The sequence below is a fragment of the Fusarium redolens genome (assembly GCF_020744475.1).
Source record: "Fusarium redolens strain MPI-CAGE-AT-0023 chromosome Unknown BKA55scaffold_9, whole genome shotgun sequence".
Classification (NCBI taxonomy): domain Eukaryota; kingdom Fungi; phylum Ascomycota; class Sordariomycetes; order Hypocreales; family Nectriaceae; genus Fusarium; species Fusarium redolens.
In genome coordinates this window covers 694,898-718,556 of record NW_025763672.1, presented here as the reverse complement: position 1 = coordinate 718,556, position 23,659 = coordinate 694,898, and the positions used below count along the sequence as shown (strand labels likewise).

The following is a 23,659-nucleotide window of genomic DNA, read 5'->3' as shown; positions in this document are numbered from 1 at the left end:
TAGACTACAAGTACATATCTTGAGATTGCGTGCACCTAATTGCCAGCGCACTGGGTCCCTTCCATTGCGATGGGTACACCCCGAGACTACTATGCAGACTTAGAGCTGCCACCGACGGCAGACGCCGCGGAAATTCGAAAACAATATCGAAAACTTGGTACAAATGGACGAAGCTCTTCTCCTTCTTACAGCCGCTAACCCAAAATGCAGCTCTCAAGTATCATCCAGATCGCAATCCTGGACGAGAGGCAGAAGTGAACACCCAGTTCCAGATTATCCAGACGGCGCACGAGATTCTTTCCGACCCTGAACAGAAGGCCAAGCACGATGCTTCGCGAGGTCGCGGCAGATTCCCAGGAGCTTCGGGTGTTAAGGGTAACCCGTGGTCAAATGTCAGCGCCCAGTATCCGCCCCCTCCTCGACGCAACAATGCAAATCCTCGAGCTCCGCCATCGGGCGCACAAAGATGGCAACGTTTTTCTACGGGAGTTCCTCCCACTGCAAAGCAGTATACAGCATCAGATGCCGAATCGAAGAAGAATGCTGCCCGAGCATTTGAAAATATGCGAAAGGGTGCATCGACCAAGGCGAATGATCAACCACGACCTCCCCCTCCACCTCCGCCACCACGGACTGAGTCTGCCAGGCAGCGTCAGGAGGCCTCGTTTGGTGCAAGAAAGACGGGCTTCCATCCTCGGACAACAGTGGGCGATGAACCACCTGTATCAAGTAGCAACTACAGCTCGAGACCTGCTTCGGAACGATATGCGCAGCGATTTGGCCCCGACGTCACACAACAAGCACCTCCTCCTACTCCCCAACGGCCTCCCCCAACTGCGATGCCTGATCCGTTAAGTCAATTCAGAGATCGAGACAGTACAGCGGACCCCCGACAAAGCAGTCCTTATACATCACAAGGAGGCGAAAAGACTAATCCTTTCGATGGCATCTCAATAAACCGGGCTAAGAGTACTCGGGAAGCTACTCGCCAAGATCAATCTGCCTCTGAAAATGAAGCCTTCAACCGACAGCGCAGCGCCAGTGCACCGAAGGGTGGAAAGACCGAGGACGATCCTATGAACAACAAGGTTCCTGAACAACCTTCGATACCTAGGGATCCGGCAGACCGGCCTAAGGCGCCATTAAAGAAAACTCGGAGTGGTTTCAAGAGTGTTCCGCTGGGACCTAACCAACAGGCTACCGAGTTTCCCGTAAATGATAAGCGTCAGTGAAATTCGCCGATTCAAAAATCTTGTTACTAACTATAAGACAGCAACTGATTCACCTGGTGGCCCAACAATGTATGGCAACCCATTTTCTACAACATCTAGCCGCCCAATCCCCAAGAGCTCCAACAAGTGTCGTAGTCACCATGGGTATGATTCCTTGGGGAATCACTGCCCGTATGAAATCCCTATCAAGCCTTCTCTGCCGTCGCCTAGTGGTAGACAGGATTCACCGCATAGATTGACTCCTTTTGAGCGCCAGCAACTGGAGCTCTTATCACAACTCATCGACAACGCGAGTCCCGACAGCCCTGCTAAGAAGCCGAAGCTCAATGACCGCAGCTCTAAAAACTCCGGCATGCCGAATCGTGCTAACAAAGTCTACTCGAACAGCTTTAGTTTCCCTGTCAATGATGACACTTTCGCGCGAACATCACCTGACCACCATCGATTCTCCCGACGAAGCACTGATGATATTAACACTAGTTTTGCTGACGAAGAAGATGCTACTGGATGGGAGTTTAATGCAGGTGGAGCTGAACAGGACAGCCCAACTATGCCCCGAAAGCCAGGTCGCCGATCCCCGGGGAAGCGTCCCCCGATGAGCGGCAAGAGTACACCAAGTTTCATGTCTGATACTGAGAGATCCGACTCTGCTAAGCCCGAGTCGGCCTTTAACCCTGCAGGTTGGGACTTTGGTCCCCAAACATTTGTTCCTCAGCCGTCAAAGTCTGTGTCCCCTACACGGTCTACCCGAACGAACTCACGAAAGCCGAAGGCGTCCAAAAAGTCAAGCCATGCCAATCTTGTGGACGACAGCAGCAGTGAAGATGAGGTTTTGGAATGGCGTGGCCGAAAGGTGCAAGAAGAGCCACCTGCTGCCGAGAGTCCCCAGGCTATGGACATAGATACTCCTCCTGCGCCGTCTTCCATGCCGCCGCCTCGACCCCCAAAGGTACCTTCACCCCAGCCAGCTCAGACCACGCCTTCACCACAGCCTGCCCAGCCTGTGAACCAACCTCAGCAACCCGTTGAAACGAACCAGGCCCCTGGAGTGGTGCCTGTTCCTCATGCGGCCCGAAACATCAACGTTGAACCCACCAGACCCGAGTGGCGACCAGGCAATGTGGACACCGTCAATGGTAACGAGCAGAGACCCGAGAGCCCCAGAAAGACGTTCAATCCAAACAACGTGGGGTCTGAAGACAGTGAAGAGTTCCGAGCTAGCTTCGCAGACCTCAGAAATGTGGCCCCATTCTCTCAACAGAGTTCCGGCCTGAAGTCTTTCTCCGATCTGAAGGACAACTTGCCGTTTGAAAGTAAAGCGGCGCCGCAGATTCCGATGAAGCTCCCCAAAGTGCACCCATTGATCTTTCCGGCAGCACCTACTGCTCCTCAAATCCCAGCTGCGGCCACTGTTAACGGCGTAAAGCCAAGCGCGCTTTCTTGGGAGACCTATGTCAAAGATTTTGAACATTACTTGAAGCAATGGGACACATTCAATGCCCAAGTCGTCGACCATTTTGCTACCCGGAAATCGCACATCGCTCGTACCCGAGAAGAAAAGGGTTATTCATTCTTGGAGAATCGGGGTGATGCTGACATTCAGGAGTACTACAACTGGCTCGAACAGGATATGGACGTTCGTCGACGCTGGGCAGCCGCATGCGAGGAGCATGAGCACCGATTCCGAGAATTCATGGCGTTTCGAATGAAGATGAAGTAATTGATTGGTTTTGTTTTGTGGAGTTGACAGTTTATGGATTGGGTCGAATTTCGTCTAATGTCTTTTTATCGTCAACATGGGATACCAAGAAGACTAACTACTTAGCTATTGATCACTGGAGAGGATACATATAGCGCGCGCGATACAGAGTGATTTTCGGGGTTTCTACAGGAGTCCACAAGATTACGAGGATAGGAGGTTCTGGATCTGGGAGGTAACAGGCGCGATGCAAGCATGTGGTGCATGGAGCGAGCAATTACGCTGCGTTGCGTTGCGTTTGATACTGGTTTTTGTCGTTGATTATTAGTGGCCGCTGGGCGATTTGCATCAAGGGCGTTCTCGCAACAGACGAGACTGGAGATTCACTAGCATCAGCGATTTGGTCTTTGGAGACGGGAATCCAAGACGTGTATATGATGGCACGAGTTAACCATAGAAATAGACGAGATGGCACTTCTCAACGTGTTGGCGGTGTCAGGCACTGGCAGCTTCATGGCGGCAGTGCGCTAGCACCTGGCTTTCAGATCGTGAGAGTCGAGTTCTGGGAACGAGTGCGTGATTCGCTGCCCTGATCGTGAGAGCTATAACATTCCCATCCTCCAAGTCTTCTGCCTTTCTCTCTCCTTCTCTCCTTCTCTCCTCCATATCTTTCTGCCCGATGTCGGTAGTCTTCTTCAACAGCAACACATATTCTTATCGAACAAGCCTTCAACAGGCGCTTTTCCCTGTCAGTCTCGCAGCAGAGGGCAATTGAACAAACAACACACGAAGTAAGTTCTAGTTATTATTCCTCTTATTGTTCCTATCTCATATCCGTTTGCTGGTCATCCTTCGACCGCAATCGGAGGGCGTTGGGTGGTTCACTGCAATGGCCGTTTCGTCCGATCTTTTGCGAGAGCCGTTTGCCTTTTGCAATTGTCTCGAGAGGGGGTGTCCTTTTGTTTACTACCTTTCAACACTTTCTATTCTTCTATTCAAACGCTGTTATGCATCGTTACTTCGGATTTCTAATATTTAAGGACACTCTTTAACGGGCTTAGGAATCTTTCTCGTGCATCATCAACATCAACAAACTTTCTCCTTATCTCATCGCTGATCTTCAAGAGTCAGCCTTACATATCGTCCACCAGAAATCACCGTCAGCATTCTCAACTGTCACAATGTCTGACGCTGCTGTGAAGCCCAACGCCTGGACTGACGAAGCCAAGGTAAGTCCCGATCATATCCCCGAGCCATCTGCAAGGGGTCTAACCACCACAACAGAATGAGCTTCTGTTGCGTATCATCGCCCAACTGAAGCCCGAGGGCAAGTCCATCAACTGGTCTGAGATCAACATGGAGGGCCGCACTGTGAAAAGCCTTCAGAACCAGTGGACTTTCTTCAACAAAAAGATTGAGGCTTTCAAGAACCAAGCCGCCGATGGCAGCGCCCCAGCTACTCCTGCTAAGAAGGCTACTCCTGGTAAGCCTTATGCCCCCCTTCTAGTCGCGACAATCTAATAGACTAACAACGCCTTTTATCTAGGTCGCAAGCGGGGTCCCAAGGCCAAAAAGGTCGGTTCCGATGACGACGATGTCTTCGAAACCTCCAAGGTGACCCCTCGTAAACGCCGAGCTCCTAGTAAGTCGATCATACCTATTCCTCATATCAAGCCTTTCACTAACACTAGTAACAGAGGCACCTGAAAGCGATGCTAAGGTCGTCAAGAAAGAGCTTAGCGAGGCCATCGTCAAGGATGAGGAGATGGACGACGACGAAGATGCCCATGGAGAGGTTTAGAATCTTGCTTCGTCTTCTCGCAATGGAAGTGTCGGTCATCGATGATATTCATGGCAAACCGGAGAGGAATGGCCTGGTTGCTCTCAAATCAATCTTTGCTATCTGCTAGGGCTCTTATGGCAAGTTTTGGACGTCCAACAGGACACGTGAGGCATGATCATATTAGGTAGTCTACATGGATGACTACAGAAGCTAGTTTAATTATTAGCTGATGAACATACTCTACCATCAAAACATCACTGGAGGTCTTTGACTTGTGATGATTGAGGAAGCCCTACCTTGGAATGTCGCGATGCCTTTCCCACGCCGACATCGACTTGTTAGTGGTATTAAGATAAGGTTATTGCAAGTCTCCATCGATGAATGTTGTAAGAATAAAGAAGTGTCTATTAAGGTATCTGTTTAGATATTGCCTTTCTAGGTGAAGTCGATCGGGATGGAGCCGACTCTGGCTCGGATTGTGGGGGGGTGCTAGAGCTTGATGGGGCCGGCATTTATAGAATCCGATAAGGAAGAATCAGGCGAAATATTGGCCATTGGCCGTTCCTCAACAACCTTCATTCGGTAGATTACATCTAAACCTTACTCGTATATTTAATCTTAGCTTGTTTCCTCAAATGTGTCTTAGTTCAGTATCAACGTGATTGCTTGCTAGCATTTGAAGAATTGAGGAATTGACGATCATGGCTTTAACTACCGGTGTCGGAGACCAAGAAACGGCACCTTTACTAGCAACATCGCCAACAGCGTCAACTGGCGTCATTCATTCGCAGTATCAATCACTAAGTCAAATAAACAGCAACAATGAAGGCGATAGTAGTGATATCAGCAGCACCGACCCCGAATGGACGCTCGGTCAAAGCGCGCGCAGACTATACATCTCTCATACCCTCTCAACCTGGAACTCACGTGTCTTTGAATTCGGAAGCGTACTATATCTCGCCTCAATATTTCCGGGTACTCTAATGCCCCTTGCTATATATTCGATAGTGCGAGGCGCCTCCGCGATTACATTGTCGTCATGGGTCGGGAGTTATATCGATCGTAAAGACCGTCTTAATACAGTGAGACTGTCAATCGGTAGGTCATCAGAAGCCCTCATGACGGATGACCCTAACTTGAGTAGTCTCACAGCGACTTGTTGTTGCTGCTTCATGCGCTATATATTTTATACTCAGCAGAGGCCAAAGTCTTTCAGATCAACTGCGGGTCGGTTTGCTTGCAGCATTAATCTTCATGGCCTGCATTGAGAAACTGGCCGCTATCATGAATCTCGTGTCTGTGGAAAGAGATTGGGTTATTGTTGTGGCTCGCTCAGATACTACTGCACTTCGAAGTATGTTACTCCTCAACTGCCATGTTTATGTCTCTAACATACTTATAGCCATGAACTCGCAAATGAGGCGAATTGACCTTGTTTGTAAACTCCTTGGACCTTTCTTTATCGGTATCCTTGACGGTGTTTCCACGGAAACAGCGATTCTTGTTAACTTAGCAATGAACTGTACTTCAGTCGTTGTTGAGTATTTTACCATTGCCAAAGTAAGTCATATACAACACATACAAACTAAACGTGATATCCTCTAACCTATACAGGTCTATTATCAAGTACCTGAACTGCAGCATCCAAAGACCACGCCTCCTATCGTACCACAAAACGAGGGGCAGCAGACTCGTCAGAATGCCTGGGTATCATTCAAAAAGGCCATGCAGAAGACGTCCAGTGATCTTCGACTTTACTTTACACATCCTGCATTTGCACCCTCATTCTCAATAGCACTTCTTTACTGTACCGTTTTGTCTTTCGGCGGAGTCATGGTTACATATTTGCTGGCGAGTGGATATACTTCAGCTCAAATTGCTGCAATGAGAACAGTCTCAGTGACTCTTGAGGTTCTCGCCACTTGGATTGGACCGTGGTTAATGAAGAGGATTGGACCAGTTCGTGCTGGTCTATGGTTCCTGAGCTGGGAACTGGGCTGCTTAGCAGTTGGTGTATCAATTTTCTGGCGATATGCTGACAATGTCTTGATATCAACACTGGGACTTGTCTGTGGTTCAATGCTGAGTCGAATCGGACTTTGGGGTGTCGATCTTTCTGCACAAGTCATTATTCAAGAGGTGAGTTCTGTTGTGGTGTAAGTTGAGGAACTTGTCTGACCATTCATTGCAGGAAGTTGAGGCAGAGAAACGAGGAGCCTTTTCTGCTGTGGAAGCTAGTTGGCAAAATGTGTTCGAGATGTGTTCATACACGTCGACCATCATTTTCTCGTCACCCAGTCAGTTCCACAGCCCAACAGCACTCAGCGTCACAGCAGTATTCTTTGCATGGATACTGTACAGCTCTTTTGTCAAGAAGCGGCGAGGACATCTCGTGCACTGGCCGAGTTGCATGTCCCCAGAAAAGCAGCAAGCAACGATCGACGAACTATTCGAGTCCGGGCCGTCAAGGCGAAGAGAGGGGCTCTGAATGTTTGTATGATATGCATATGCAAGAGAGGATCGCACGAGACACGTTGGTGGTCACCTGGATCGGGAAGCAGTGCAACAATGATAGGATAGCACAGGATCTCGTGGGTTGGGAACCCTCCACGTTTATTTCCGTGTCTCGGACGGCAGCGGGTTGTCTTGGATATGCATGCATGGCAAGGCCTCGTGGATCGAGGAGCGACCCTTATAGATGATGCAGGTTTGGTTACATGAGGGAGGACAGCATGTGCAAGGTAGTAGCAGTAATTTGAGTAGATGTGTATGACATGAAGAAACTCGAGCAAGAGAACAGTGAGACGATGGTTGTCTTTTTCTGTTTGTCAACACATTGCTTCACATTTTAAATTCTCTTTTGTATACGAGATATCATCTATAGCCTAGGAGATATATTGTAGGTCATCGTAAGCCCATGTCTCATATAAATACGACCCTCATTGAACTACAAGGTCAGGTGTCATTTGCGATGTGTTGCATTATATAAAGATCTAGGACTCATAAGCTTGAAATTGATAGTCTGGGTGAACAAAATAGGTACAAAAGTCTCAATCACCCACCATCTCATCCCCCCATTTGACTGGTCATCTGTCGTCCCCATTGTCTTTATGTGGCACACCATCTCGACTCGACCACACCCACAACCACTTTGTCTTGTCGGGACGGACAAGGCGGAGTTATGCACAGTGGGCCGGGTCAGACCTTGAAGGGCACCCCAGGCACAGCGGGAATGACGGCGCTTGCATCTTTTAGCGGCTTTCGAGGGTATCATTTCCCCTGTAACGTTAGAGTCCCGCCGCTGCAGCTGATCCACTCAATCACTTCGAGGCCAAGGCAATAGTTTTAGTTTTAGTTACTGCCATCATAAATTTTTCCCCAGATTGCATCGCATCTCAGCCTGGGCCTGGTCTGTTTTGTTCATCACATGCCCTCATGAGTTCACCCTTTTAATCCTATCAACGCATTCTTTGATTTTCTTCTATCTCTACTTAATCACTGGCCCCCTCTTTCCATCTCTGTTTCCCTGTCGTTAACCGCGCCGTTGTCTCAGTCCCGTCACCGTTTGCGATCCCTGTCTCTCTGTGACGTTGTCAACTTTCGATCCCCTTTAACCACGACCGAACTCCCGCTTTTCTTCACCAGCATCGTCGTCGCGTTCCCATCGTAAATCACAGAAATCAGCAGTCATGAATGGCGCAACTTCTTCAGCCCGGGCTAAAAGAAAGGCCCCGGGCTCGCCAGATGAAGCTCCTCCTTCCAAAAAACCCATCAATGGAAAACATTCCCCAAACGATAACACACCAGACATTATTGAATTTGACGACCACTCCGACATGACCGACGAACTTCACCCACATGCTATGTATATTGGAACACCAGGGAGCTTGGGAGAGTGGCAGGATACCATCCAGAAGGTGGTGCGCAACGTTGTCGCCATTAGGTTCTGCCAGACCTGCTCTTTCGATACCGATTCTGCTTTGACCAGTGAGGCTACTGGTTATGTTGTTGACTCCCAGAAAGGGTGTGTAATGTTTGTTTATTATACTCGAGAAAAGGATCTAATCAGCTCTGCAGATATATCTTGACCAACCGTCACGTTGTCGGCGCTGGTCCCTTCTGGGGCCACTGTGTCTTCGACAACCATGAAGAAGTCGACTGTTACCCCGTCTACCGCGATCCCGTCCACGATTTTGGTATTCTGCGATACGATCCAAAGGCGATCAAATATATGCACATCGATGGCTTAGAGCTGCGACCCGACCTCGCAAAGGGTAAGGACCCCCTCCGATCACGGCCGAGGACCATTGCTAATTAGCATAGTTGGAACCGAGATTCGAGTCGTCGGCAACGATGCTGGCGAAAAGCTTAGTATCTTGTCAGGTATCATAAGTCGCCTGGATCGAAATGCCCCGGAATATGGCGAGGGGTATAGTGATTTCAACACGTGCTACTACCAGGCCAACGCCGCTGCTAGTGGAGGAAGTTCTGGCAGTCCTGTGGTGAACAAGGACGGCTGCGCTGTCGCACTTCAAGCTGGCGGTCGTTCTGATGGAGCCTCGACAGATTACTTCCTTCCACTGGATCGACCACTGCGTGCTCTGCAATGCATTCAGAACGGCAAGCCTGTCACACGTGGCGATATTCAGTGCCAGTTCCTTCTCAAGCCTTTTGACGAGTGCAGAAGGTTGGGATTGAGCCCTCAATGGGAGGCTGCCATGCGCGAGAAGTTTCCGGAGGAGACCAACATGCTTGTGGCTGAGATTGTCCTCCCCCAGGGCCCTTCGGACAAGAAGATCGAGGAAGGTGACGTTTTGATCAAAGTTAACGGCGAACTTATCACCCAGTTTATTCGATTGGACGATATTCTGGATTCGAGCGTTGGCAACACCATCAAGCTACACCTCCAGCGTGGTGGACAGGACGTGGAGGTCGAAATTGAGGTCGGAGATCTTCATAGGATTACCCCTGACCGATTCGTTTCAGTGGCAGGCGCCAGCTTCCACGATTTGTCCTACCAGCAGGCAAGACTCTATGCTGTCGCTGTCAAGGGAGTCTACGTTTGCGAATCGGCTGGCTCATTCCGATTTGATAACACCGATAATGGCTGGATTGTCCAGAGTATTGACCACAAAAAGGTGCCAGACCTGGACACTTTCATCCAAGTAATGAAAGCAATCCCAGATCGAGCACGAGTTGTTGTCACTTACAAACATCTTCGTGACCTTCACACTCTCAACACCACCGTTGCCTACATTGACCGGCACTGGGCGGCCAAGATGAAGCTTGCTGTTCGAAACGACGAAACAGGCGTTTGGGATTTCACCGACCTGGCAGACCCATTACCTCCTGTTCCACCCACTCGACGATCCGCCTCCTTCATTGAATTGGACCATATGCCACACCAAGGCATTGCAGACCTCATCCGCAGCTTTGTCCACATCAACTGCACTATGCCCCTGAAACTCGACGGTTTCCCTAAGAACCGCCGTTGGGGCATGGGTCTCGTAATTGATGCAGATAAGGGTCTCGTTCTGATCTCCAGAGCTATCGTCCCTTACGATCTTTGCGACATCACTGTCACTATTGCTGACTCCATCATTGTCGAGGGCAAGGTTGTCTTCCTACACCCCCTTCAGAACTACGCCATTATTCAGTACGACCCATCGCTCGTCGATGCGCCAGTCATGAGCGCTCGTCTGAGCAATGAGGTTCTCACTCAAGGCGCCAAGACCTATTTCCTCGGCTACAATAGGATTGGACGCGTTGTTCATGGATCTACAAGTGTCACTGAGATCACTGCGGTGGCCATTCCCGCCAACTCGGGCGCTCCACGCTATCGCGCTGTTAATGTTGATGCCATCACGATTGACAGCAACCTCGGTTCGACATGCAACAGTGGTGTTCTTGTCGCGCCAGACGGTACTGTCCAGGCTCTGTGGCTGTCGTATCTGGGAGAGCGTTCCCATCATACGTCACGCGACGAAGAGTACTACCTCGGTCTAGGCACCAAGACTCTACTTCCTGTCGTAGAGTCAATTCAGAAGGGTATCAGCCCCAAGCTACGTATCTTGTCCGTCGAGTTCAGATCAGTCCAGATGGCTCAGGCATCCGTTATGGGCGTCTCAGATGAGTGGATCAAGAAGGTTACCCAGGCCAACCGATCTCATCATCAGCTGTTCATGGTCAGCAAGCGAACGTTTGAGCGCGAGAACCACCCGGTATCCCTGCTCGAAGGGGATATCATTCTCACGCTGAACGGCAAGATTTGCACTACTATCTCTGACTTTGACTTGATGTACTCACATGAGTTGCTCGACGCGGTTATTGTGCGAGAGTGTGAGGAGATGCACCTACAGCTTCCCACAGTAGCAGCAGATGATATGGAGACTAACCATGCTGTTTCCTTCTGTGGTGCCATCCTTCACAGGCCTCACCAGGCTGTTCGACAACAGATCAGCAAGCTGCACAGTGAGGTTTACGTCTCTAGTCGAATTCGTGGATCACCTGCCTATCAGTACGGTGTCGCTCCAACCAACTTCATCACTCATGTGAATGGTACTCCTACACCAGATCTCGACTCTTTCATTGCTGCAACCCGGGAAATCCCTGATAATACTTGTGAGTCAGCCATGGTTTATTGAAAATTTACAAAGATAGGGAAGCTAACATTATATAGACTTCCGACTCAAGGCAGTCACATTTGACTGTGTGCCATGGGTCATCACGATGAAGAAGAATGATCACTACTTCCCCACGATGGAATGGATCAAGGATGATAGGGAGGCTTGCGGATGGCGAAGGGTCACGTACGAAGGCGGTGAAGTCTTTAAGGGAGAGGCAACTGATGGCGTAGCACCAGTTGCACAAGATGCCGATATGGAGTAGATGCATTTGCTTGTAGAGATGCAAATCCCTAGTAGATAGAGGGAGTGTACAACCATGACTTCATTTGGGTTCTCTGGGATTAGGGTACGGCGTTATATGGCGATGAAGGATTCTATTATTCGAGATCATCTGGAGCTATGAGATAGCCTTGGGAATTGGACTGAACTACCTACTGATACATAGAGACGAGCTGTATACCTAAATATTTATGGGTGGAAGGATTGGTGTACATCAAGTTAAACATTATTACGAGACTTTGCATTGCAGGCTTCCATTTACTTGCATAAATAATTGAGGTTGCCTGAAGTCTTGAGCTTCGGCTTGATCCGGGTGTAGAGGATGAAGCTATAGTGGGGCTTAAGGCTTCAAGCAATGAGCTCATAGCGTCTGGGCGTTCGCAAGGCAGGACAGGCTACACTCCAGCGAAGTTACAGCACCTCAGCTGAATGTACCCAACTTAAACCCTTCCACATTCTTTGTATCTCAATCTCACCTTTATACCGCCGCCCACTTCCTCTCAAGGCGTCTTTCTCACCCGTCCTCTATATACTTACTTTTGCTATATCACTCCTCGTGAGCTCATCATGGCGCCAGGTGCTAGTCTTATAGTCCGTTGCCCCCCGCTTCCCCGCTATCGCATCCAATGCCATGATGCGCCAGTCGAAGTATCAACTAACATTTGCTTTCAATTTATAGACAAAGCTCAAAGTTCAGCTTAAGCTTACCATCGCGCGGCTGCGCATGGTTCAGCAGCGCGATGAACAGCTTGGAAAGACCGCGCGAAGAGCCATGGCTCAGCTTCTCGAGGCCGGAAAGGAAGACTCAGCCCGCATTCGCGTCGAGAACATCATTCGATCCGATATCACCTCCGAGCTTCACGAGATGCTCGAACTCTACTGCGAATTACTACTTGCTCGCGCTGGGTTGATGGAGGGCCATACTGTTGATCCTGGTCTGGGGGAGGCTATTCAGAGTCTGATATATGCGGCGCCCAAGACGGAGATCAAAGAGTTGGCAACAGTGAGGACGCTATTTGCGGAGAAGTATGGAAAGGACTATGTCCTTGCAGCAACGGAGAATTCAGATGGAAAGGTCAACGAGAAGGTCGTCAAGAAACTCAGCGTCACGCCTCCTCGCGAGGAGCTTGTAGTGGGATACCTGGAAGAAATCGCCAGGGCATACGGAGTAGACTGGCCCAAGCGGGAAGCAGTCTCGCCACCCCCGGAACTCCTCGACGACGACGATGATGACGACGAACAAGGCGGCCAGAAACAAAAAGTCCTCGAAACACCGCTGGCAGCAGATACCAAAGATCCAGCGTTAAACACGCCAGTTAAGAAACTAGCTGGTGGCGGCCCCACGAGCCCTCTGACGGTGACACCGCCGCGGATGACGACTGACAATATACATCCCAAGGTCACGCTTGGTTCGGTAGAGTTGAAGCCGAGTAAGAAGGCGGAACCAGCGGCGAGGAAGGGTGAGCCCGATGGGTCGATTCCGGATCTTGGGGATTTGGAGAGAAGGTTTGCGGCGCTGAAGAAGCGATGAGGTGCTTTGGTTGAAGTGTTGATTGCGTAATGTGGAGTTTTTAGGGTTTGTTTGTTAATGAAGATGTATTGTGAGCCTGTGGATTGTGTTTAAGAGTATGATAGTGAGCGGATGAAAGGTCTATTCAGCGAGGGCACGCTTCAACTTCGTCAGAGTGAGTCATGTCGCTGTGGGCTGTTATGATATCAAGGAACATCGATGATGAGTCGTGAGCAATGGACTTTGTGTTACACTATTCACTGACAAAAGTTCGATGTAACACACAAAGCCTTGACTAACTGAGTACCTTACGCAAAGATGAAAGACAGAGGTTGGTTAGTTGTCAGTGATGACCAGTTAACAACGCTTACTCTGACCGCGAGCTGGAGTGTTCAAGAAAAGGACAGTGAATGAGGCGGGAAGCAAAAGTTGTTTGTTTCATAATCAGCTATAATAAAGGTTAACCAGGCTTGATGCAGATGATGATTATGCATCAGTAGACTTTGGAGACGAACTCAATCACTCACAAGTAGCTACTATGCTTTCCAACCTTGTCTGAAGTATTTATTCTAGTAAGCCCCACGGTTCTTCCATTTCTTCTTTCTTTCGATCACGTTCCAAAGAGTGCTTTTAGGCTTTCTATCTATCCATACAAGTATAGGACCACCAGTGTTCATCCAACTCACTCAGCCTCTCAAGTACAACCTTCTCCCCGCTAACCTTCACGGTGTATAAAAACAATGGAATCAAGTCGAGCCCTTCTCACGACCCTCCGCTATACCCTTGGTCTTACCAACCTGCGAGACGTGACACAACTAAGCAAAGTGTCCCAGAGCCGGCTCGAGCAAAAGTTTGACGCTATATCTGAGAGGTTCTCGACTAAGAGAATGGGCAGCATTTACATGAGATGGCTTATTCATCAAGACTTTACGATAGGAGAGCGTCTTCAAAGTCAAGTTGTCCAGCAATGGGTTTCATTTGTGGACTCTTGGGGGTTGAAGGTTGAAGAAGCCATCATCTTATGGGCAAAAACTATGAAAGAACCCACTGAGTCGGGCCAAGAAACAAAGCAGTTGAGAGAGAACAGAAATGCTTTACGACATGAAATAGAGTCTCAGTTCTTTAAACTTAAGTATGATGCTCGGCTAGCATCAGGTATGAATATTATCCTAACAGACATAGGAACCCAGAACCCATACCACGCTCCGGCTCAGATAAAGCCGTGCCTCCATGGCGCAATCACAGCGTAAGTTGATAACATGTGTGAAAGTTCCTATACTGAGAATCGAAGGTCAAAACCCGCCGTCAAATCAGAGAGTTTGATGAATATGCGAAGGATATGCACATCAAATCTACACTTAAGAACTGGCCGACGAAGGATATCCAATTCCCGAGTATAGAGACTGCCGCAGATACAGAGAGCGACGAATCATCAGAGACTGCGTCGCTTGATATAAAACGGGAACATGGGGAAGAACCGGCCCAGAAAAAAGCAAGGCTTGACACTGAGGGTAGTAATCCCAGTTTGGTCCTAAATGGATCAGGCACGAGGTCGTCTCCGATCGATCTGACCGTATGAGTCGATTAAGTGTCGTTTGGATATGCAAGTCAATGCTCTTCTAGCGGGAGATTGGGATAAAAAGGAGAAAGCAGCAATAATGGTATATTCTTGATATTGTGGATGCCTCCACGAAACGCCTCAACTCCTGCCTGCCCTAATGATATGCAAATGACGATTTCGGCCAGATGAAGCAGTATTTCAAAACATCCCACCAATTCGCACAGCCTTTCAGCCAGAAACCCAGCGTCACCCTTATTCTAACTTGTCAAGATGCTCCAACCGAGTAAGCACAACTTGTTTACTCGTCTCCTCAATCTCGCCCGCCAAAAACACCTCGTCTAGGATCGCATAGACCTTATAAAAGTTGAAGACAAGATCAAGTTCGCAAACGTTTCCGAAAAAGGCATCGAGAACCTCGACGAAGAAGTGAATGGCCTCGAGGTAGGCGAGCTCGTTATCGTTCGTGTCGACGCAGGCGCAGAAGAAAAGACCGGCGTAGCGGCGGTAGACGATCTTGTTGTTGCGGAACTCGACAAAGTTGGATTGGTATTTTTGATCGCGGGGTGCGACGAGGCGGTGGACTTCGCCTTTGAGCTTGATCTTTTGCTCGTCGCTAAAAGGGGCGTACCATTTCGCGAGACGAGTCTTGCCCCTGAGAAGTAGTCAGTACTTTAATCGGAGAGAATGCGCCGATAGGGGGGAACGTACTGTCGGTTCTGGATGAGGATAAAGGAAAGCATCTTGAAGTGGCAAGGCTGATGCTCAAGACGAGAGTCGTTTGAGAAAGGAGAGCTGTGGTAGAGATGGTGGCATGGATAAGCCGACGTTGTTAGGAGGCTGTCGCGGAACACAAGGGTTGAAGTTGATTGGCTGAGTCGCCTAGCGACAAAGCCACTGAAGAGCTGCAAGGCTGCCACTAAGAGACCCTGGAGATGCCCCGGTTTCTAGCACACGTTTACCCCCTGTTTGTGTTGTACAACCAGGCTTGGCTGAGGTGCAGATGGGCCGTTTACTCCCCCGCAAAAACGTTGATAGAACTTTAGATCGGTCATTTTACTCTTTAACATAGATAATCTCATAAGTTGACTCTATACTACTACAGTATACTTCTTATAGGAGGCAATTGTATTGAACATAATGCCATTGACTGTTACTAAAAGGAATGAAAGTTATTGAGGTCTCGGCACATCGCGTGCGCACCTGCCTTAGCGTCGTATGCCGATGTTCCTTCTCCGGCACTTTCCAAGTTTTCGTCACTCATCGTTTTGTTTCACTGTGTTTCCATGACTTTGCATCAATTACTTATTCCCACGACTCATATGATTGCTCTCTCATCTTGGAAAACTCTTATTGCCTTAATATAATACACTTAAAAAGCAACATGACATAGTCCCCCTGCAGACACGAATCATTCATGACCCACGAGTAGCCAAGCCTTGGAGCCCAAGACGCGATACGATATTAAGGAATCCGACCCCTACTGCTGGGCATGAATTGCATGATTAGACATCATCAAGCATTGACGATTTGAACTTCTTTTATCTTCACCTTCTGCATGGCTGGCCGTGCTCGATTGTTTCTTCTCTTATCTGGCGCTCACACGAATCTTGAAGCGTCCATCCGCAAGACGAGAGGATGACTGAAGATTCTCATCGAGCTCCAACGAATTCATCAAATCACCAGTCTATATCTTTACTACCGTCATGGCTAAGTCGCCCGTCATGAAGACTGTCACGAAACGCCTTCGGGAGCTGGCAATAGTCATCTGGGTTGACACTGAGACCAACGATCTATGGAAACAGATCATCAAATGCTCTATCGCTAGTATCGGCTCGGTCGTCGCCGTTATGACTCCTGAAGCCATGGCAGTCCTGGGCCCTTCGACCTTTCTTGCACCAATGGCCACCGTCTTTGCTCATCCAGGTCAAAGGTTAGGCACCATGATCGAAACCCTTCTCATGATGCTGCTGGGTACTTTATTCGGACTCGCCTGGTCCATATTCGCACTCTGGCTGTCCAGTCACGTTTATGGAACGAACCCAGCAGCCGCGAATGCTATCTGCGCAATATTTTTTACTATAGCTGCTTTCCTTCATGGCTACATAAGATCGGCTAGTCCCCGTATCTTCTTATTTGTCACCTTTTATCTTATTGCCTGTATCATTACTCTGCTTGGAGGCTACACCTCAGTGTCCTTAGAAGTATTTACACACACCTACTACCCTATGATGGTCGGCGGTGGTATCTCAGTTGTGGTCAACCTGTCAATATTTCCTGAGCTCTCGAGCAGTTACCTGGGTCTATCTGCCATTGATGCTCTTTGCGAAACAATGGATACTCTAACCCGGGCTACACATTGGTTCATTACACCTGGTGCTGACTCTGAAGAAGAGTCCACTACAATTGCTCTTACAATGACAAACACTGTAAAGAGTGTCCCCGAGAAACCAAAGCGCAAGAAAGGTCGTTTCCGCAAGTGGTTGAGTCAGTTTCCGAATCCTTTCAAACAATCTCAGCATCGATACCATGCTTCCACTGTTCCAGTTGGGCTTACGACAATCAGAAGTCTGGCAAGCAAAAGGGGGAGTCTTCGCGCACGTCTCGCTCATTGCAAAGCTGCTCAGAAGGAAGTCAACTATGAGATCTCTATATCTGCCCTTCCTCTAAGCAGCATGAAGCCTCTGAGTACCTCCCATATGGGCAGTCTCGTCCAGAACACACTGGCCATCATCGGTGCATGTGAAAACAAATTCATAGTGTTGGAGAATAATGACAATTCCGATGAGGAAAGCGACAGCGACATGACCGGGCCCAGTGGAATCAAGCGCATGAGCACTTTTGATGACTACCTTCAGAGAGTTGAAGAAAGCAAACCTCTTAGGGAGATCGAAGCTAGTAGCGCAAGTCTTCTTGAATCCATCATTGAGCGTATCCGTGAGCCTGTTCAGGAGTTTGAGGCTTCGCTGAAGGAGGCTGTACGTCTGGTCATCGTATGTGTCGCTTATTGCTACGATGTACGACGACTGCCTTCAGGATCACCGGCCCCAAGAGGAATTCATCTCCAAGAATTGGATTTTAGAATCGATCTTTTCACGGAAGCAATTACCAATTTTGATGCCAGCTGCTCTATGGAACTTCGTCGTTCAGGCATGGACAAAAGTGGATATAGTATGGACTTTATGCCTCGAATGGAAACGTTTTTGATCTCTTCGTTCGTACTTAGTCTACGTCAGGCAGCTATGTATGTTTTGGACATGCTACGCCATGTTCGAAAAACAGTCGAACAGAGGCAAGCTCGACACGACAGGGCCACGATCTGGTTCCCCAAGCACGTCGATATTAGGCAGTGGTTGATTACTGGTGGTGAGAGTGATGCTTTTGTTCTACCAGAAGCGGCTCGAAAAGAAGCTCGTCGGGGAAAGAGTACAACGGGACACAAGTCGAAAAATAAAACACACCAAAGCAACAAAGATACGAAAACTACGCCGCCGAAGGGCAAGGATGAAGAGAAAGGTATTCGATTTGCAGAACCAGTTTTTCAGACGAGAGAGAACCGCAATGTTGAAGAAACGCAAGCGAAAGAACAGCCGCAACCTCAGCATATCAGTAAGATCCTCAGGGTTAGAGGAATGGCAGCCGATGCATTGGAATGGATTCAGGACTCAGAGCACACCAAATATGCTTTCAAGCTCACACTCGCCATCCTCTTACTCAGCTGGCCAGCTTTTGTGGACTCTACTATGGGATGGTACTCGGCGGTGCGTGGTATTTGGGGGCCAATGCAACTATTTCTCGTCTTCGAAGTGGCCATAGGAACGTCCTTCCACGTCTTTTTCATCCGTCTTTGCGGTGTTGTGGCAGGTAGCGCTTTTGGCTATGCATCTGCCATAATTGGGAGAAGCAGTTTGACTGCCATGTGCTTCTTTCTGATTATTGGTATCGCATCGTCGTTCTATGTCCAGCTCGGCACTAGATATGTCAAGGCTGGCATGATCTCTACAGTTACAATGGTCGTAGTCGCGCTCTGTAAGTTGCTATGAATCTGGGTATTCTTTAACATACTAACAGAGATAGCTGCTATTAACGGCGCCGAGTCGGCTTATACTTATTTCTATAAGCGATTGTGTGCTTTTGTCATCGGGGGTACCACTGCGCTGTTGGTTGAACTTGTTTTATTTCCAGTTAGAGCCAGGGATCGACTAGTTGAGTCGCTCGCAGCGTCGGTCAAACAGGTTCAGAATATGCAAGCTGCAATGGCTGTTGGCTTGGACGAGCCCATCAAGCCAAATTTTCGGAATCCTGACCTCAACAAACGCTTCCGTCGTGCCACAAACAAAGCACGAGGAGCTCTGGCTGCGGCCGAGACGTTTCTCCCATTCTGCGTTACTGAGCCGCGTCTTAAGGGGGACTTCAAACCGCTCGTGCCTGTCTACAAAGAGATTTTTTATGTGTTGCATCAGATTATCGATCGGATGGAAAACGTCGTGATGCTACGGAGAGAGTATGGTTCGTCTATTTTAGAAGACTTGAATCCTCAAGTTCACGCCTATCGACGGAATGTGGCTGCCAGTATCATGCTGGTACTTTTTACCGTATACGAAGCGTTCATTACTTGGACGCCTCTGCCACAGTTCATCCCATCAAGTCGGCTCGCGCAATTGCGCCTGGTCAACCATGTGCGCGAGATTCTTGCGTCCAGGAGTGGCACACAAACACCTGCCGGGGAGCCATCAAGCGTCTTTGACGAGAATGGGGAGCTTGCTGCGCAAGTCGCATACTTGATCACTCAGAAACGATTTCTCTCGTGGAACGCGAGCACTTCTGGACAGATGGAGATCATCGAATATCTCGAAGAGCTTGTACAACTTGTTAAGATTCTTGTTGGGGTGAATGATTTCCGCAGCGGTCTACTGAAGACTCCTACCCTCAGCAACTATCGCGAGCGTAAGCACTTGACACGGATGCCTCTGTCTCGCGTGCCGACTGCTGATAGCCGCACGACCGGTGTCCCGGCAGAGGAGGTTCCAACAGTCGAGAGTCGGGCCAGTGGACTGCAGCGAACGCAAACAATCCGTGCAGGCCATGCGAGGAGACGAATTCATAGGAAAGAGGATAATGAGAAGGAGGCTGAGAGTGGCAGTGAGGAGGATATACCCATGAGTTTACAAAGAGTCGGCACGCGACTTTGTGAGGATGCTGCAGTTGTTCGACGACGCGCTATGTCTGTGAATCACGACTAGGTTGGGGGTATGCAGCATGGAAGTCGTCAAAAACGCGTGTCGCTAGCCGACGAGTTGTTGGGACCGGTCTATCAATTAATACCTTAATAAACATAAACATTCGTAACCCTTTCCATGCGCCTTTCCCACGAAACAACCCTAACATTGATGATGTTATTAATCTAACGCCTTGCCATACAATAAACTCGTGAATGTCGCACATATTCATCACTAGAAGATGTTGAGTGGCGTGTGTTGTGCAATTCTGGTGCCGTTGAGCATGGCTCTCGACTTCTTCGGCCTCTGCTGCAATCTCCGTGATCCTTCTTGAACATGACGAGGCTCGATAGGCGTCTTTCCCTCACTAGGAAAATCGAATAAGGCACCCTCATGCTTCCGCTTCTTTGCATTACCAACATTATCTCCTCCGTCCCGAGCACGCACTAGGTCTTCCTGCTCCTTGACCTTGAGCGCCATCTCGGTGAGGGTCTGGACCATTTCGAAGGTGAGAAAGCCGAGAATATCGACAATATCGTCAGAGGGTTTGCTGTCTGTCACGATACCGAAACCTGCCCACTCGCGGAATCGCTTGCCTTTGCGGTAGGTGAATGATGCTTGACGGTATTCAGACCATGTAACGTACTCCTCCTTCGTCATGGCTTTAGTGCGCTCATCTGCTTTGCGCAGACGTTGTAGTGTGATGTAGTTCATCTCCTCCTCCTCTTCATCCTCTTCCTCCTCACGTTCAGGTACTTCGACATTATAGTACGACGAAGGCTCCCAAGGTAAGCCGACTTTAGCCTTTTTGTTCTTCTTGGCTGCTTCATCCGTTGTGTTATCACCCGCAGCCACAGGGTCATCACCAGCAGCGATATCGGCATCAGCGCCCTTGTCATCAGAATCCTTGACGTTCTTCCGCACGTCCTTCCACGAGAGGAACGTGCGCAGACGTGAGACTTTTGCTTGGTCATGACGAATCTGGAAGATGAGATCGTTGATGCTGATGGATTTTGAACCGCGACGCGAAGCGAGTTCGGTGCAGTTTCGGAGCTGTGAGGGTTAGTATGAGGTGAGATGAGAGAGGAGGAAGGGAGGGCGTACGAGTTCGATGACTTGTTGACGGACGATATCTTCGATGATACTTGTTGTTTCGACGGGTGGTTCTGCGGTTTCGCCGGAGACATACATCATTTGACTGATCTCCTGGCGATATTTGTAGGACTTGCTATCTCTTGATTCGGCCATCTTGTCGCGTTGTGAGATGAGATGCGAAGGGTTCTAATTGTGCGCCTGAGAGGAATTTGATAGTCTGATTATCCAAGATTGATATTTTATCTGCATATTTAAGTTAGTTTTGAAGCAATGAAAGATTAAGAGGTACCGAGTAAGATGAGGTTTGAAAGGTGAGAGGCGCAATACCTGGATGCTCTGAGAATAACGGTCTATTATCTGTGAAGTTGATCCTGCTCGTAGCGATAATGTATGCGACTGCGATAATAATTCGAGAATCGATTTCCAAGTCGTTGGATAAGTTGTATATGAATGTGTGTTCTCATATGGTGATTCAAAGGTTGATTTTGGCTTGCCTGAGGATGGAAAGTGACTTGTCGGGGATGAGGTTCAGCAGGGACGGGGCTAAACTCAAATAGGAAATATGTTGTTCCTACGCCCAAGAAAGTCATGATAGTTACAGATCTTAATATGGACAGGACACATACAATATTAATTTAAGAAATGAGTCGCTTTAACTCTTGATCACGTATTTGATTTGTTGAACATGTTTCGCAATTATCTCGGCTGTGCCTGTGTAACCTGGCTCTGTCACGAACCAGTTCATACGGGTTGTACACAATCATGAGTCAACTGCAGAGCAACCATCATGTTCTGGATCATCAATCACATCATCTGTTTCATAGAATCAAGCTGCACCTCTTATGCTATCCCAACTTTCAAACCCGTTCCCTTTTGAAGCCCAGACAACGATGTAATGCGCCGCCAATAACTTCCACTCCTCCACCTCATCCAACCCCTCTAGCGAATCTACACGCCGCTTTTCATCCGACGATACCCAATTCTGCCAGATATCCTCAATCGTCATATGATACACCTTGTCAAATCCAGCTTTGCTCATCCGTGCCCGTTGGTCTTCTGGTGTAGGGTACATCTGAAGAGTCGGCATTTGAATGCGACGTGCTGCTAGGTTTGACACCATCATCTTACCAAAGGCGTCGTCTGGACGGATAGGTTCGTAGATGATGGTGGCGAGGTTGGGTATTCTTGAGCTGAAGAAGTCTATCACATCTGAGGCTTCGGTGACGGTGAGATAGCAGAGACAGCACTCTGAGAGAAGTAGTGTTGGGATATCGGTTCGTAGACCAGGAAGAGAGATCTCGGGGTTTTCTTCCGCCGTTGTTTCTGGCCCATCATCCTCTTTTGGTGTTTCTGATTGTGAGAAACCTCTCAAGTCTTGGCCATGGCAGTAGTATTCGCACTCAGAAGGTTTAGCTGACCAGGAGTGTTCAGTCACTTGAGTAGCATCTTTCAAGATATTTCTCAGCGTAGGCGTCGCTTGTACTGTCCGTAATTTCTTTGAAGTAACGACTTCGAAATCGAGCTCATGATATATCAATCCAGGACGCGATTCTGAAACAAATAGTCGAAAAGGTCGTGTATCAGTACCAGCCCCCAATGATACAATCTGCTTTGGTGCTGCGCCTTGTTCACTGTCTTGACCACCGTCTAGAAACGACTCGATAAGGGTGTCCAGAGAGATTGTGCGGGTATATGTTCCTATACAAGGTGTGAGTATAATTTGGGGGCCATGACGATGCTCTCTAGCACACCTCGATTAATGATAGGAAGTCGTCTTGCCACCGGCCCATTGCCACTCTGTACAAAGTGCTGAGCATACGGATCATAAAGATATCCCAGATCAACAGCGCTCAGCCTCGACACCGAAGCATCAGTATCTGTGCCTTGAATGGTAGCATCGTGAGTAAGAGCTGATGAGCCGTGACCTCCTCTGCCTCTACCACGGCCTCTACCTCCGCGTGCGCTGCGGAGAGAATTGAGAAGATTCGGTATCTCAGGGGCGGGCATTCTTGAATGTTTGAGGGTATTCGGGGTGAAGTTATGGTGGCTCTAGTTGTTCCGGCTGATGGAGCTCGAGCTAGTCTAGAGCTTTATGAGGTTGAGTAGAATAGAGGGGCTTTCTTCACTGAATGTGGCCAGTGACGTCGGACAGCCCCTGCAAGCAATGGGAGGTCATGATTGCGGGGCATGCACCTCATTTAACCCATGTCCACGAATGAATACAGTAATAAATAGAGGCCATTTGAGGTCGACATGCAGCGTAAAACGAATATACCAAGCCGACGTAGCCAAGCAATAGCACGAGCCAACACGAACAGTTTCAGATAAACTCAACCGTTAGTCCAGAAGCACAATCCTCTAGGGATCACCAGGGTATTAAAGCCAATCTGCCTCGTAAACGCCATGTAAATACCGGAACTCTCGGGCATGAATAGAATGTAAATTCACAAGAATGATCAAGTGCAAGTTGCATAGGTGAAAACAGCTCGTAACAAATCAGCGCCAATCAAAAGCTTACGTTTGGCATGAGTTTGAGGCTGATTACGTGTATACAAACTGTATCAAAGTCCTACGCACCTCAGTTTGATCCTTCAGCCGAATACGGTAATCACCGACTTCACGGTGAGGATACATGGCCAAACCATTTTGATCAAATCG

General features: G+C 48.7%; 10 protein-coding genes across 10 annotated transcripts; 7 read left to right on the top strand and 3 right to left on the bottom strand.

Annotated features, from left to right (window-relative positions):
• Window positions 1–69: 69 nt before the first annotated feature.
• Window positions 70–2,952, top strand: BKA55DRAFT_513166 (uncharacterized protein; the record flags this gene model as incomplete). The annotated part of the gene is made up of 3 exons (XM_046187873.1): window positions 70–157; window positions 211–1,224; window positions 1,274–2,952. The coding sequence occupies 3 exons, from the start codon at window positions 70–72 to the stop codon at window positions 2,950–2,952; spliced, it is 2,781 nt and encodes a 926-aa protein (XP_046048545.1).
• A 1,160-nt stretch (window positions 2,953–4,112) lies between these two features.
• BKA55DRAFT_690866 (uncharacterized protein) lies at window positions 4,113–4,732 on the top strand (the record flags this gene model as incomplete). Its single annotated transcript, XM_046199573.1, has 4 exons — window positions 4,113–4,160; window positions 4,216–4,414; window positions 4,478–4,573; window positions 4,629–4,732. The coding sequence occupies 4 exons, from the start codon at window positions 4,113–4,115 to the stop codon at window positions 4,730–4,732; spliced, it is 447 nt and encodes a 148-aa protein (XP_046048544.1).
• A 537-nt stretch (window positions 4,733–5,269) lies between these two features.
• BKA55DRAFT_569865 (uncharacterized protein) lies at window positions 5,270–7,668 on the top strand. Its single transcript, XM_046192966.1, has 5 exons — window positions 5,270–5,812; window positions 5,859–6,068; window positions 6,117–6,274; window positions 6,329–6,853; window positions 6,906–7,668. Exons 1-5 carry the CDS (start codon window positions 5,416–5,418, stop codon window positions 7,200–7,202), a joined length of 1,587 nt encoding a protein of 528 aa, XP_046048543.1. The 5' UTR covers window positions 5,270–5,415; the 3' UTR covers window positions 7,203–7,668.
• A 735-nt stretch (window positions 7,669–8,403) lies between these two features.
• BKA55DRAFT_512903 (trypsin-like cysteine/serine peptidase domain-containing protein) lies at window positions 8,404–11,602 on the top strand (the record flags this gene model as incomplete). The annotated part of the gene is made up of 4 exons (XM_046187847.1): window positions 8,404–8,738; window positions 8,792–8,988; window positions 9,038–11,335; window positions 11,394–11,602. 4 exons carry the CDS (start codon window positions 8,404–8,406, stop codon window positions 11,600–11,602), a joined length of 3,039 nt encoding a protein of 1,012 aa, XP_046048542.1.
• Window positions 11,603–12,186: 584 nt separating this feature from the next.
• On the top strand, window positions 12,187–13,150 carry BKA55DRAFT_513797 (regulator of Vps4 activity in the MVB pathway-domain-containing protein; the record flags this gene model as incomplete). The annotated part of the gene is made up of 2 exons (XM_046187930.1): window positions 12,187–12,210; window positions 12,299–13,150. 2 exons carry the CDS (start codon window positions 12,187–12,189, stop codon window positions 13,148–13,150), a joined length of 876 nt encoding a protein of 291 aa, XP_046048541.1.
• A 719-nt stretch (window positions 13,151–13,869) lies between these two features.
• On the top strand, window positions 13,870–14,708 carry BKA55DRAFT_540168 (uncharacterized protein; the record flags this gene model as incomplete). Its single annotated transcript, XM_046190227.1, has 3 exons — window positions 13,870–14,261; window positions 14,306–14,375; window positions 14,421–14,708. 3 exons carry the CDS (start codon window positions 13,870–13,872, stop codon window positions 14,706–14,708), a joined length of 750 nt encoding a protein of 249 aa, XP_046048540.1.
• A 234-nt stretch (window positions 14,709–14,942) lies between these two features.
• Window positions 14,943–15,430, bottom strand: BKA55DRAFT_594629 (AP complex, mu/sigma subunit; the record flags this gene model as incomplete). The annotated part of the gene is made up of 2 exons (XM_046195693.1): window positions 14,943–15,342; window positions 15,399–15,430. The coding sequence occupies 2 exons, from the start codon at window positions 15,428–15,430 to the stop codon at window positions 14,943–14,945; spliced, it is 432 nt and encodes a 143-aa protein (XP_046048539.1).
• An 807-nt stretch (window positions 15,431–16,237) lies between these two features.
• On the top strand, window positions 16,238–20,035 carry BKA55DRAFT_383950 (uncharacterized protein). The gene is made up of 2 exons (XM_046185973.1): window positions 16,238–18,716; window positions 18,765–20,035. The coding sequence occupies exons 1-2, from the start codon at window positions 16,394–16,396 to the stop codon at window positions 19,928–19,930; spliced, it is 3,489 nt and encodes a 1,162-aa protein (XP_046048538.1). The 5' UTR covers window positions 16,238–16,393; the 3' UTR covers window positions 19,931–20,035.
• Window positions 19,963–21,545, bottom strand: BKA55DRAFT_645098 (transcription initiation factor IID, 18kD subunit-domain-containing protein). The gene is made up of 3 exons (XM_046197195.1): window positions 21,329–21,545; window positions 21,011–21,244; window positions 19,963–20,959 (listed from the first exon to the last, which is right to left on the bottom strand). Exons 2-3 carry the CDS (start codon window positions 21,152–21,154, stop codon window positions 20,141–20,143), a joined length of 963 nt encoding a protein of 320 aa, XP_046048537.1. The 5' UTR covers window positions 21,155–21,244; window positions 21,329–21,545; the 3' UTR covers window positions 19,963–20,140.
• Window positions 21,546–21,635: 90 nt separating this feature from the next.
• On the bottom strand, window positions 21,636–23,462 carry BKA55DRAFT_616212 (leucine carboxyl methyltransferase 1). The gene is made up of 2 exons (XM_046196713.1): window positions 22,753–23,462; window positions 21,636–22,699 (listed from the first exon to the last, which is right to left on the bottom strand). The coding sequence occupies exons 1-2, from the start codon at window positions 23,006–23,008 to the stop codon at window positions 21,828–21,830; spliced, it is 1,128 nt and encodes a 375-aa protein (XP_046048536.1). The 5' UTR covers window positions 23,009–23,462; the 3' UTR covers window positions 21,636–21,827.
• Window positions 23,463–23,659: the final 197 nt, after the last annotated feature.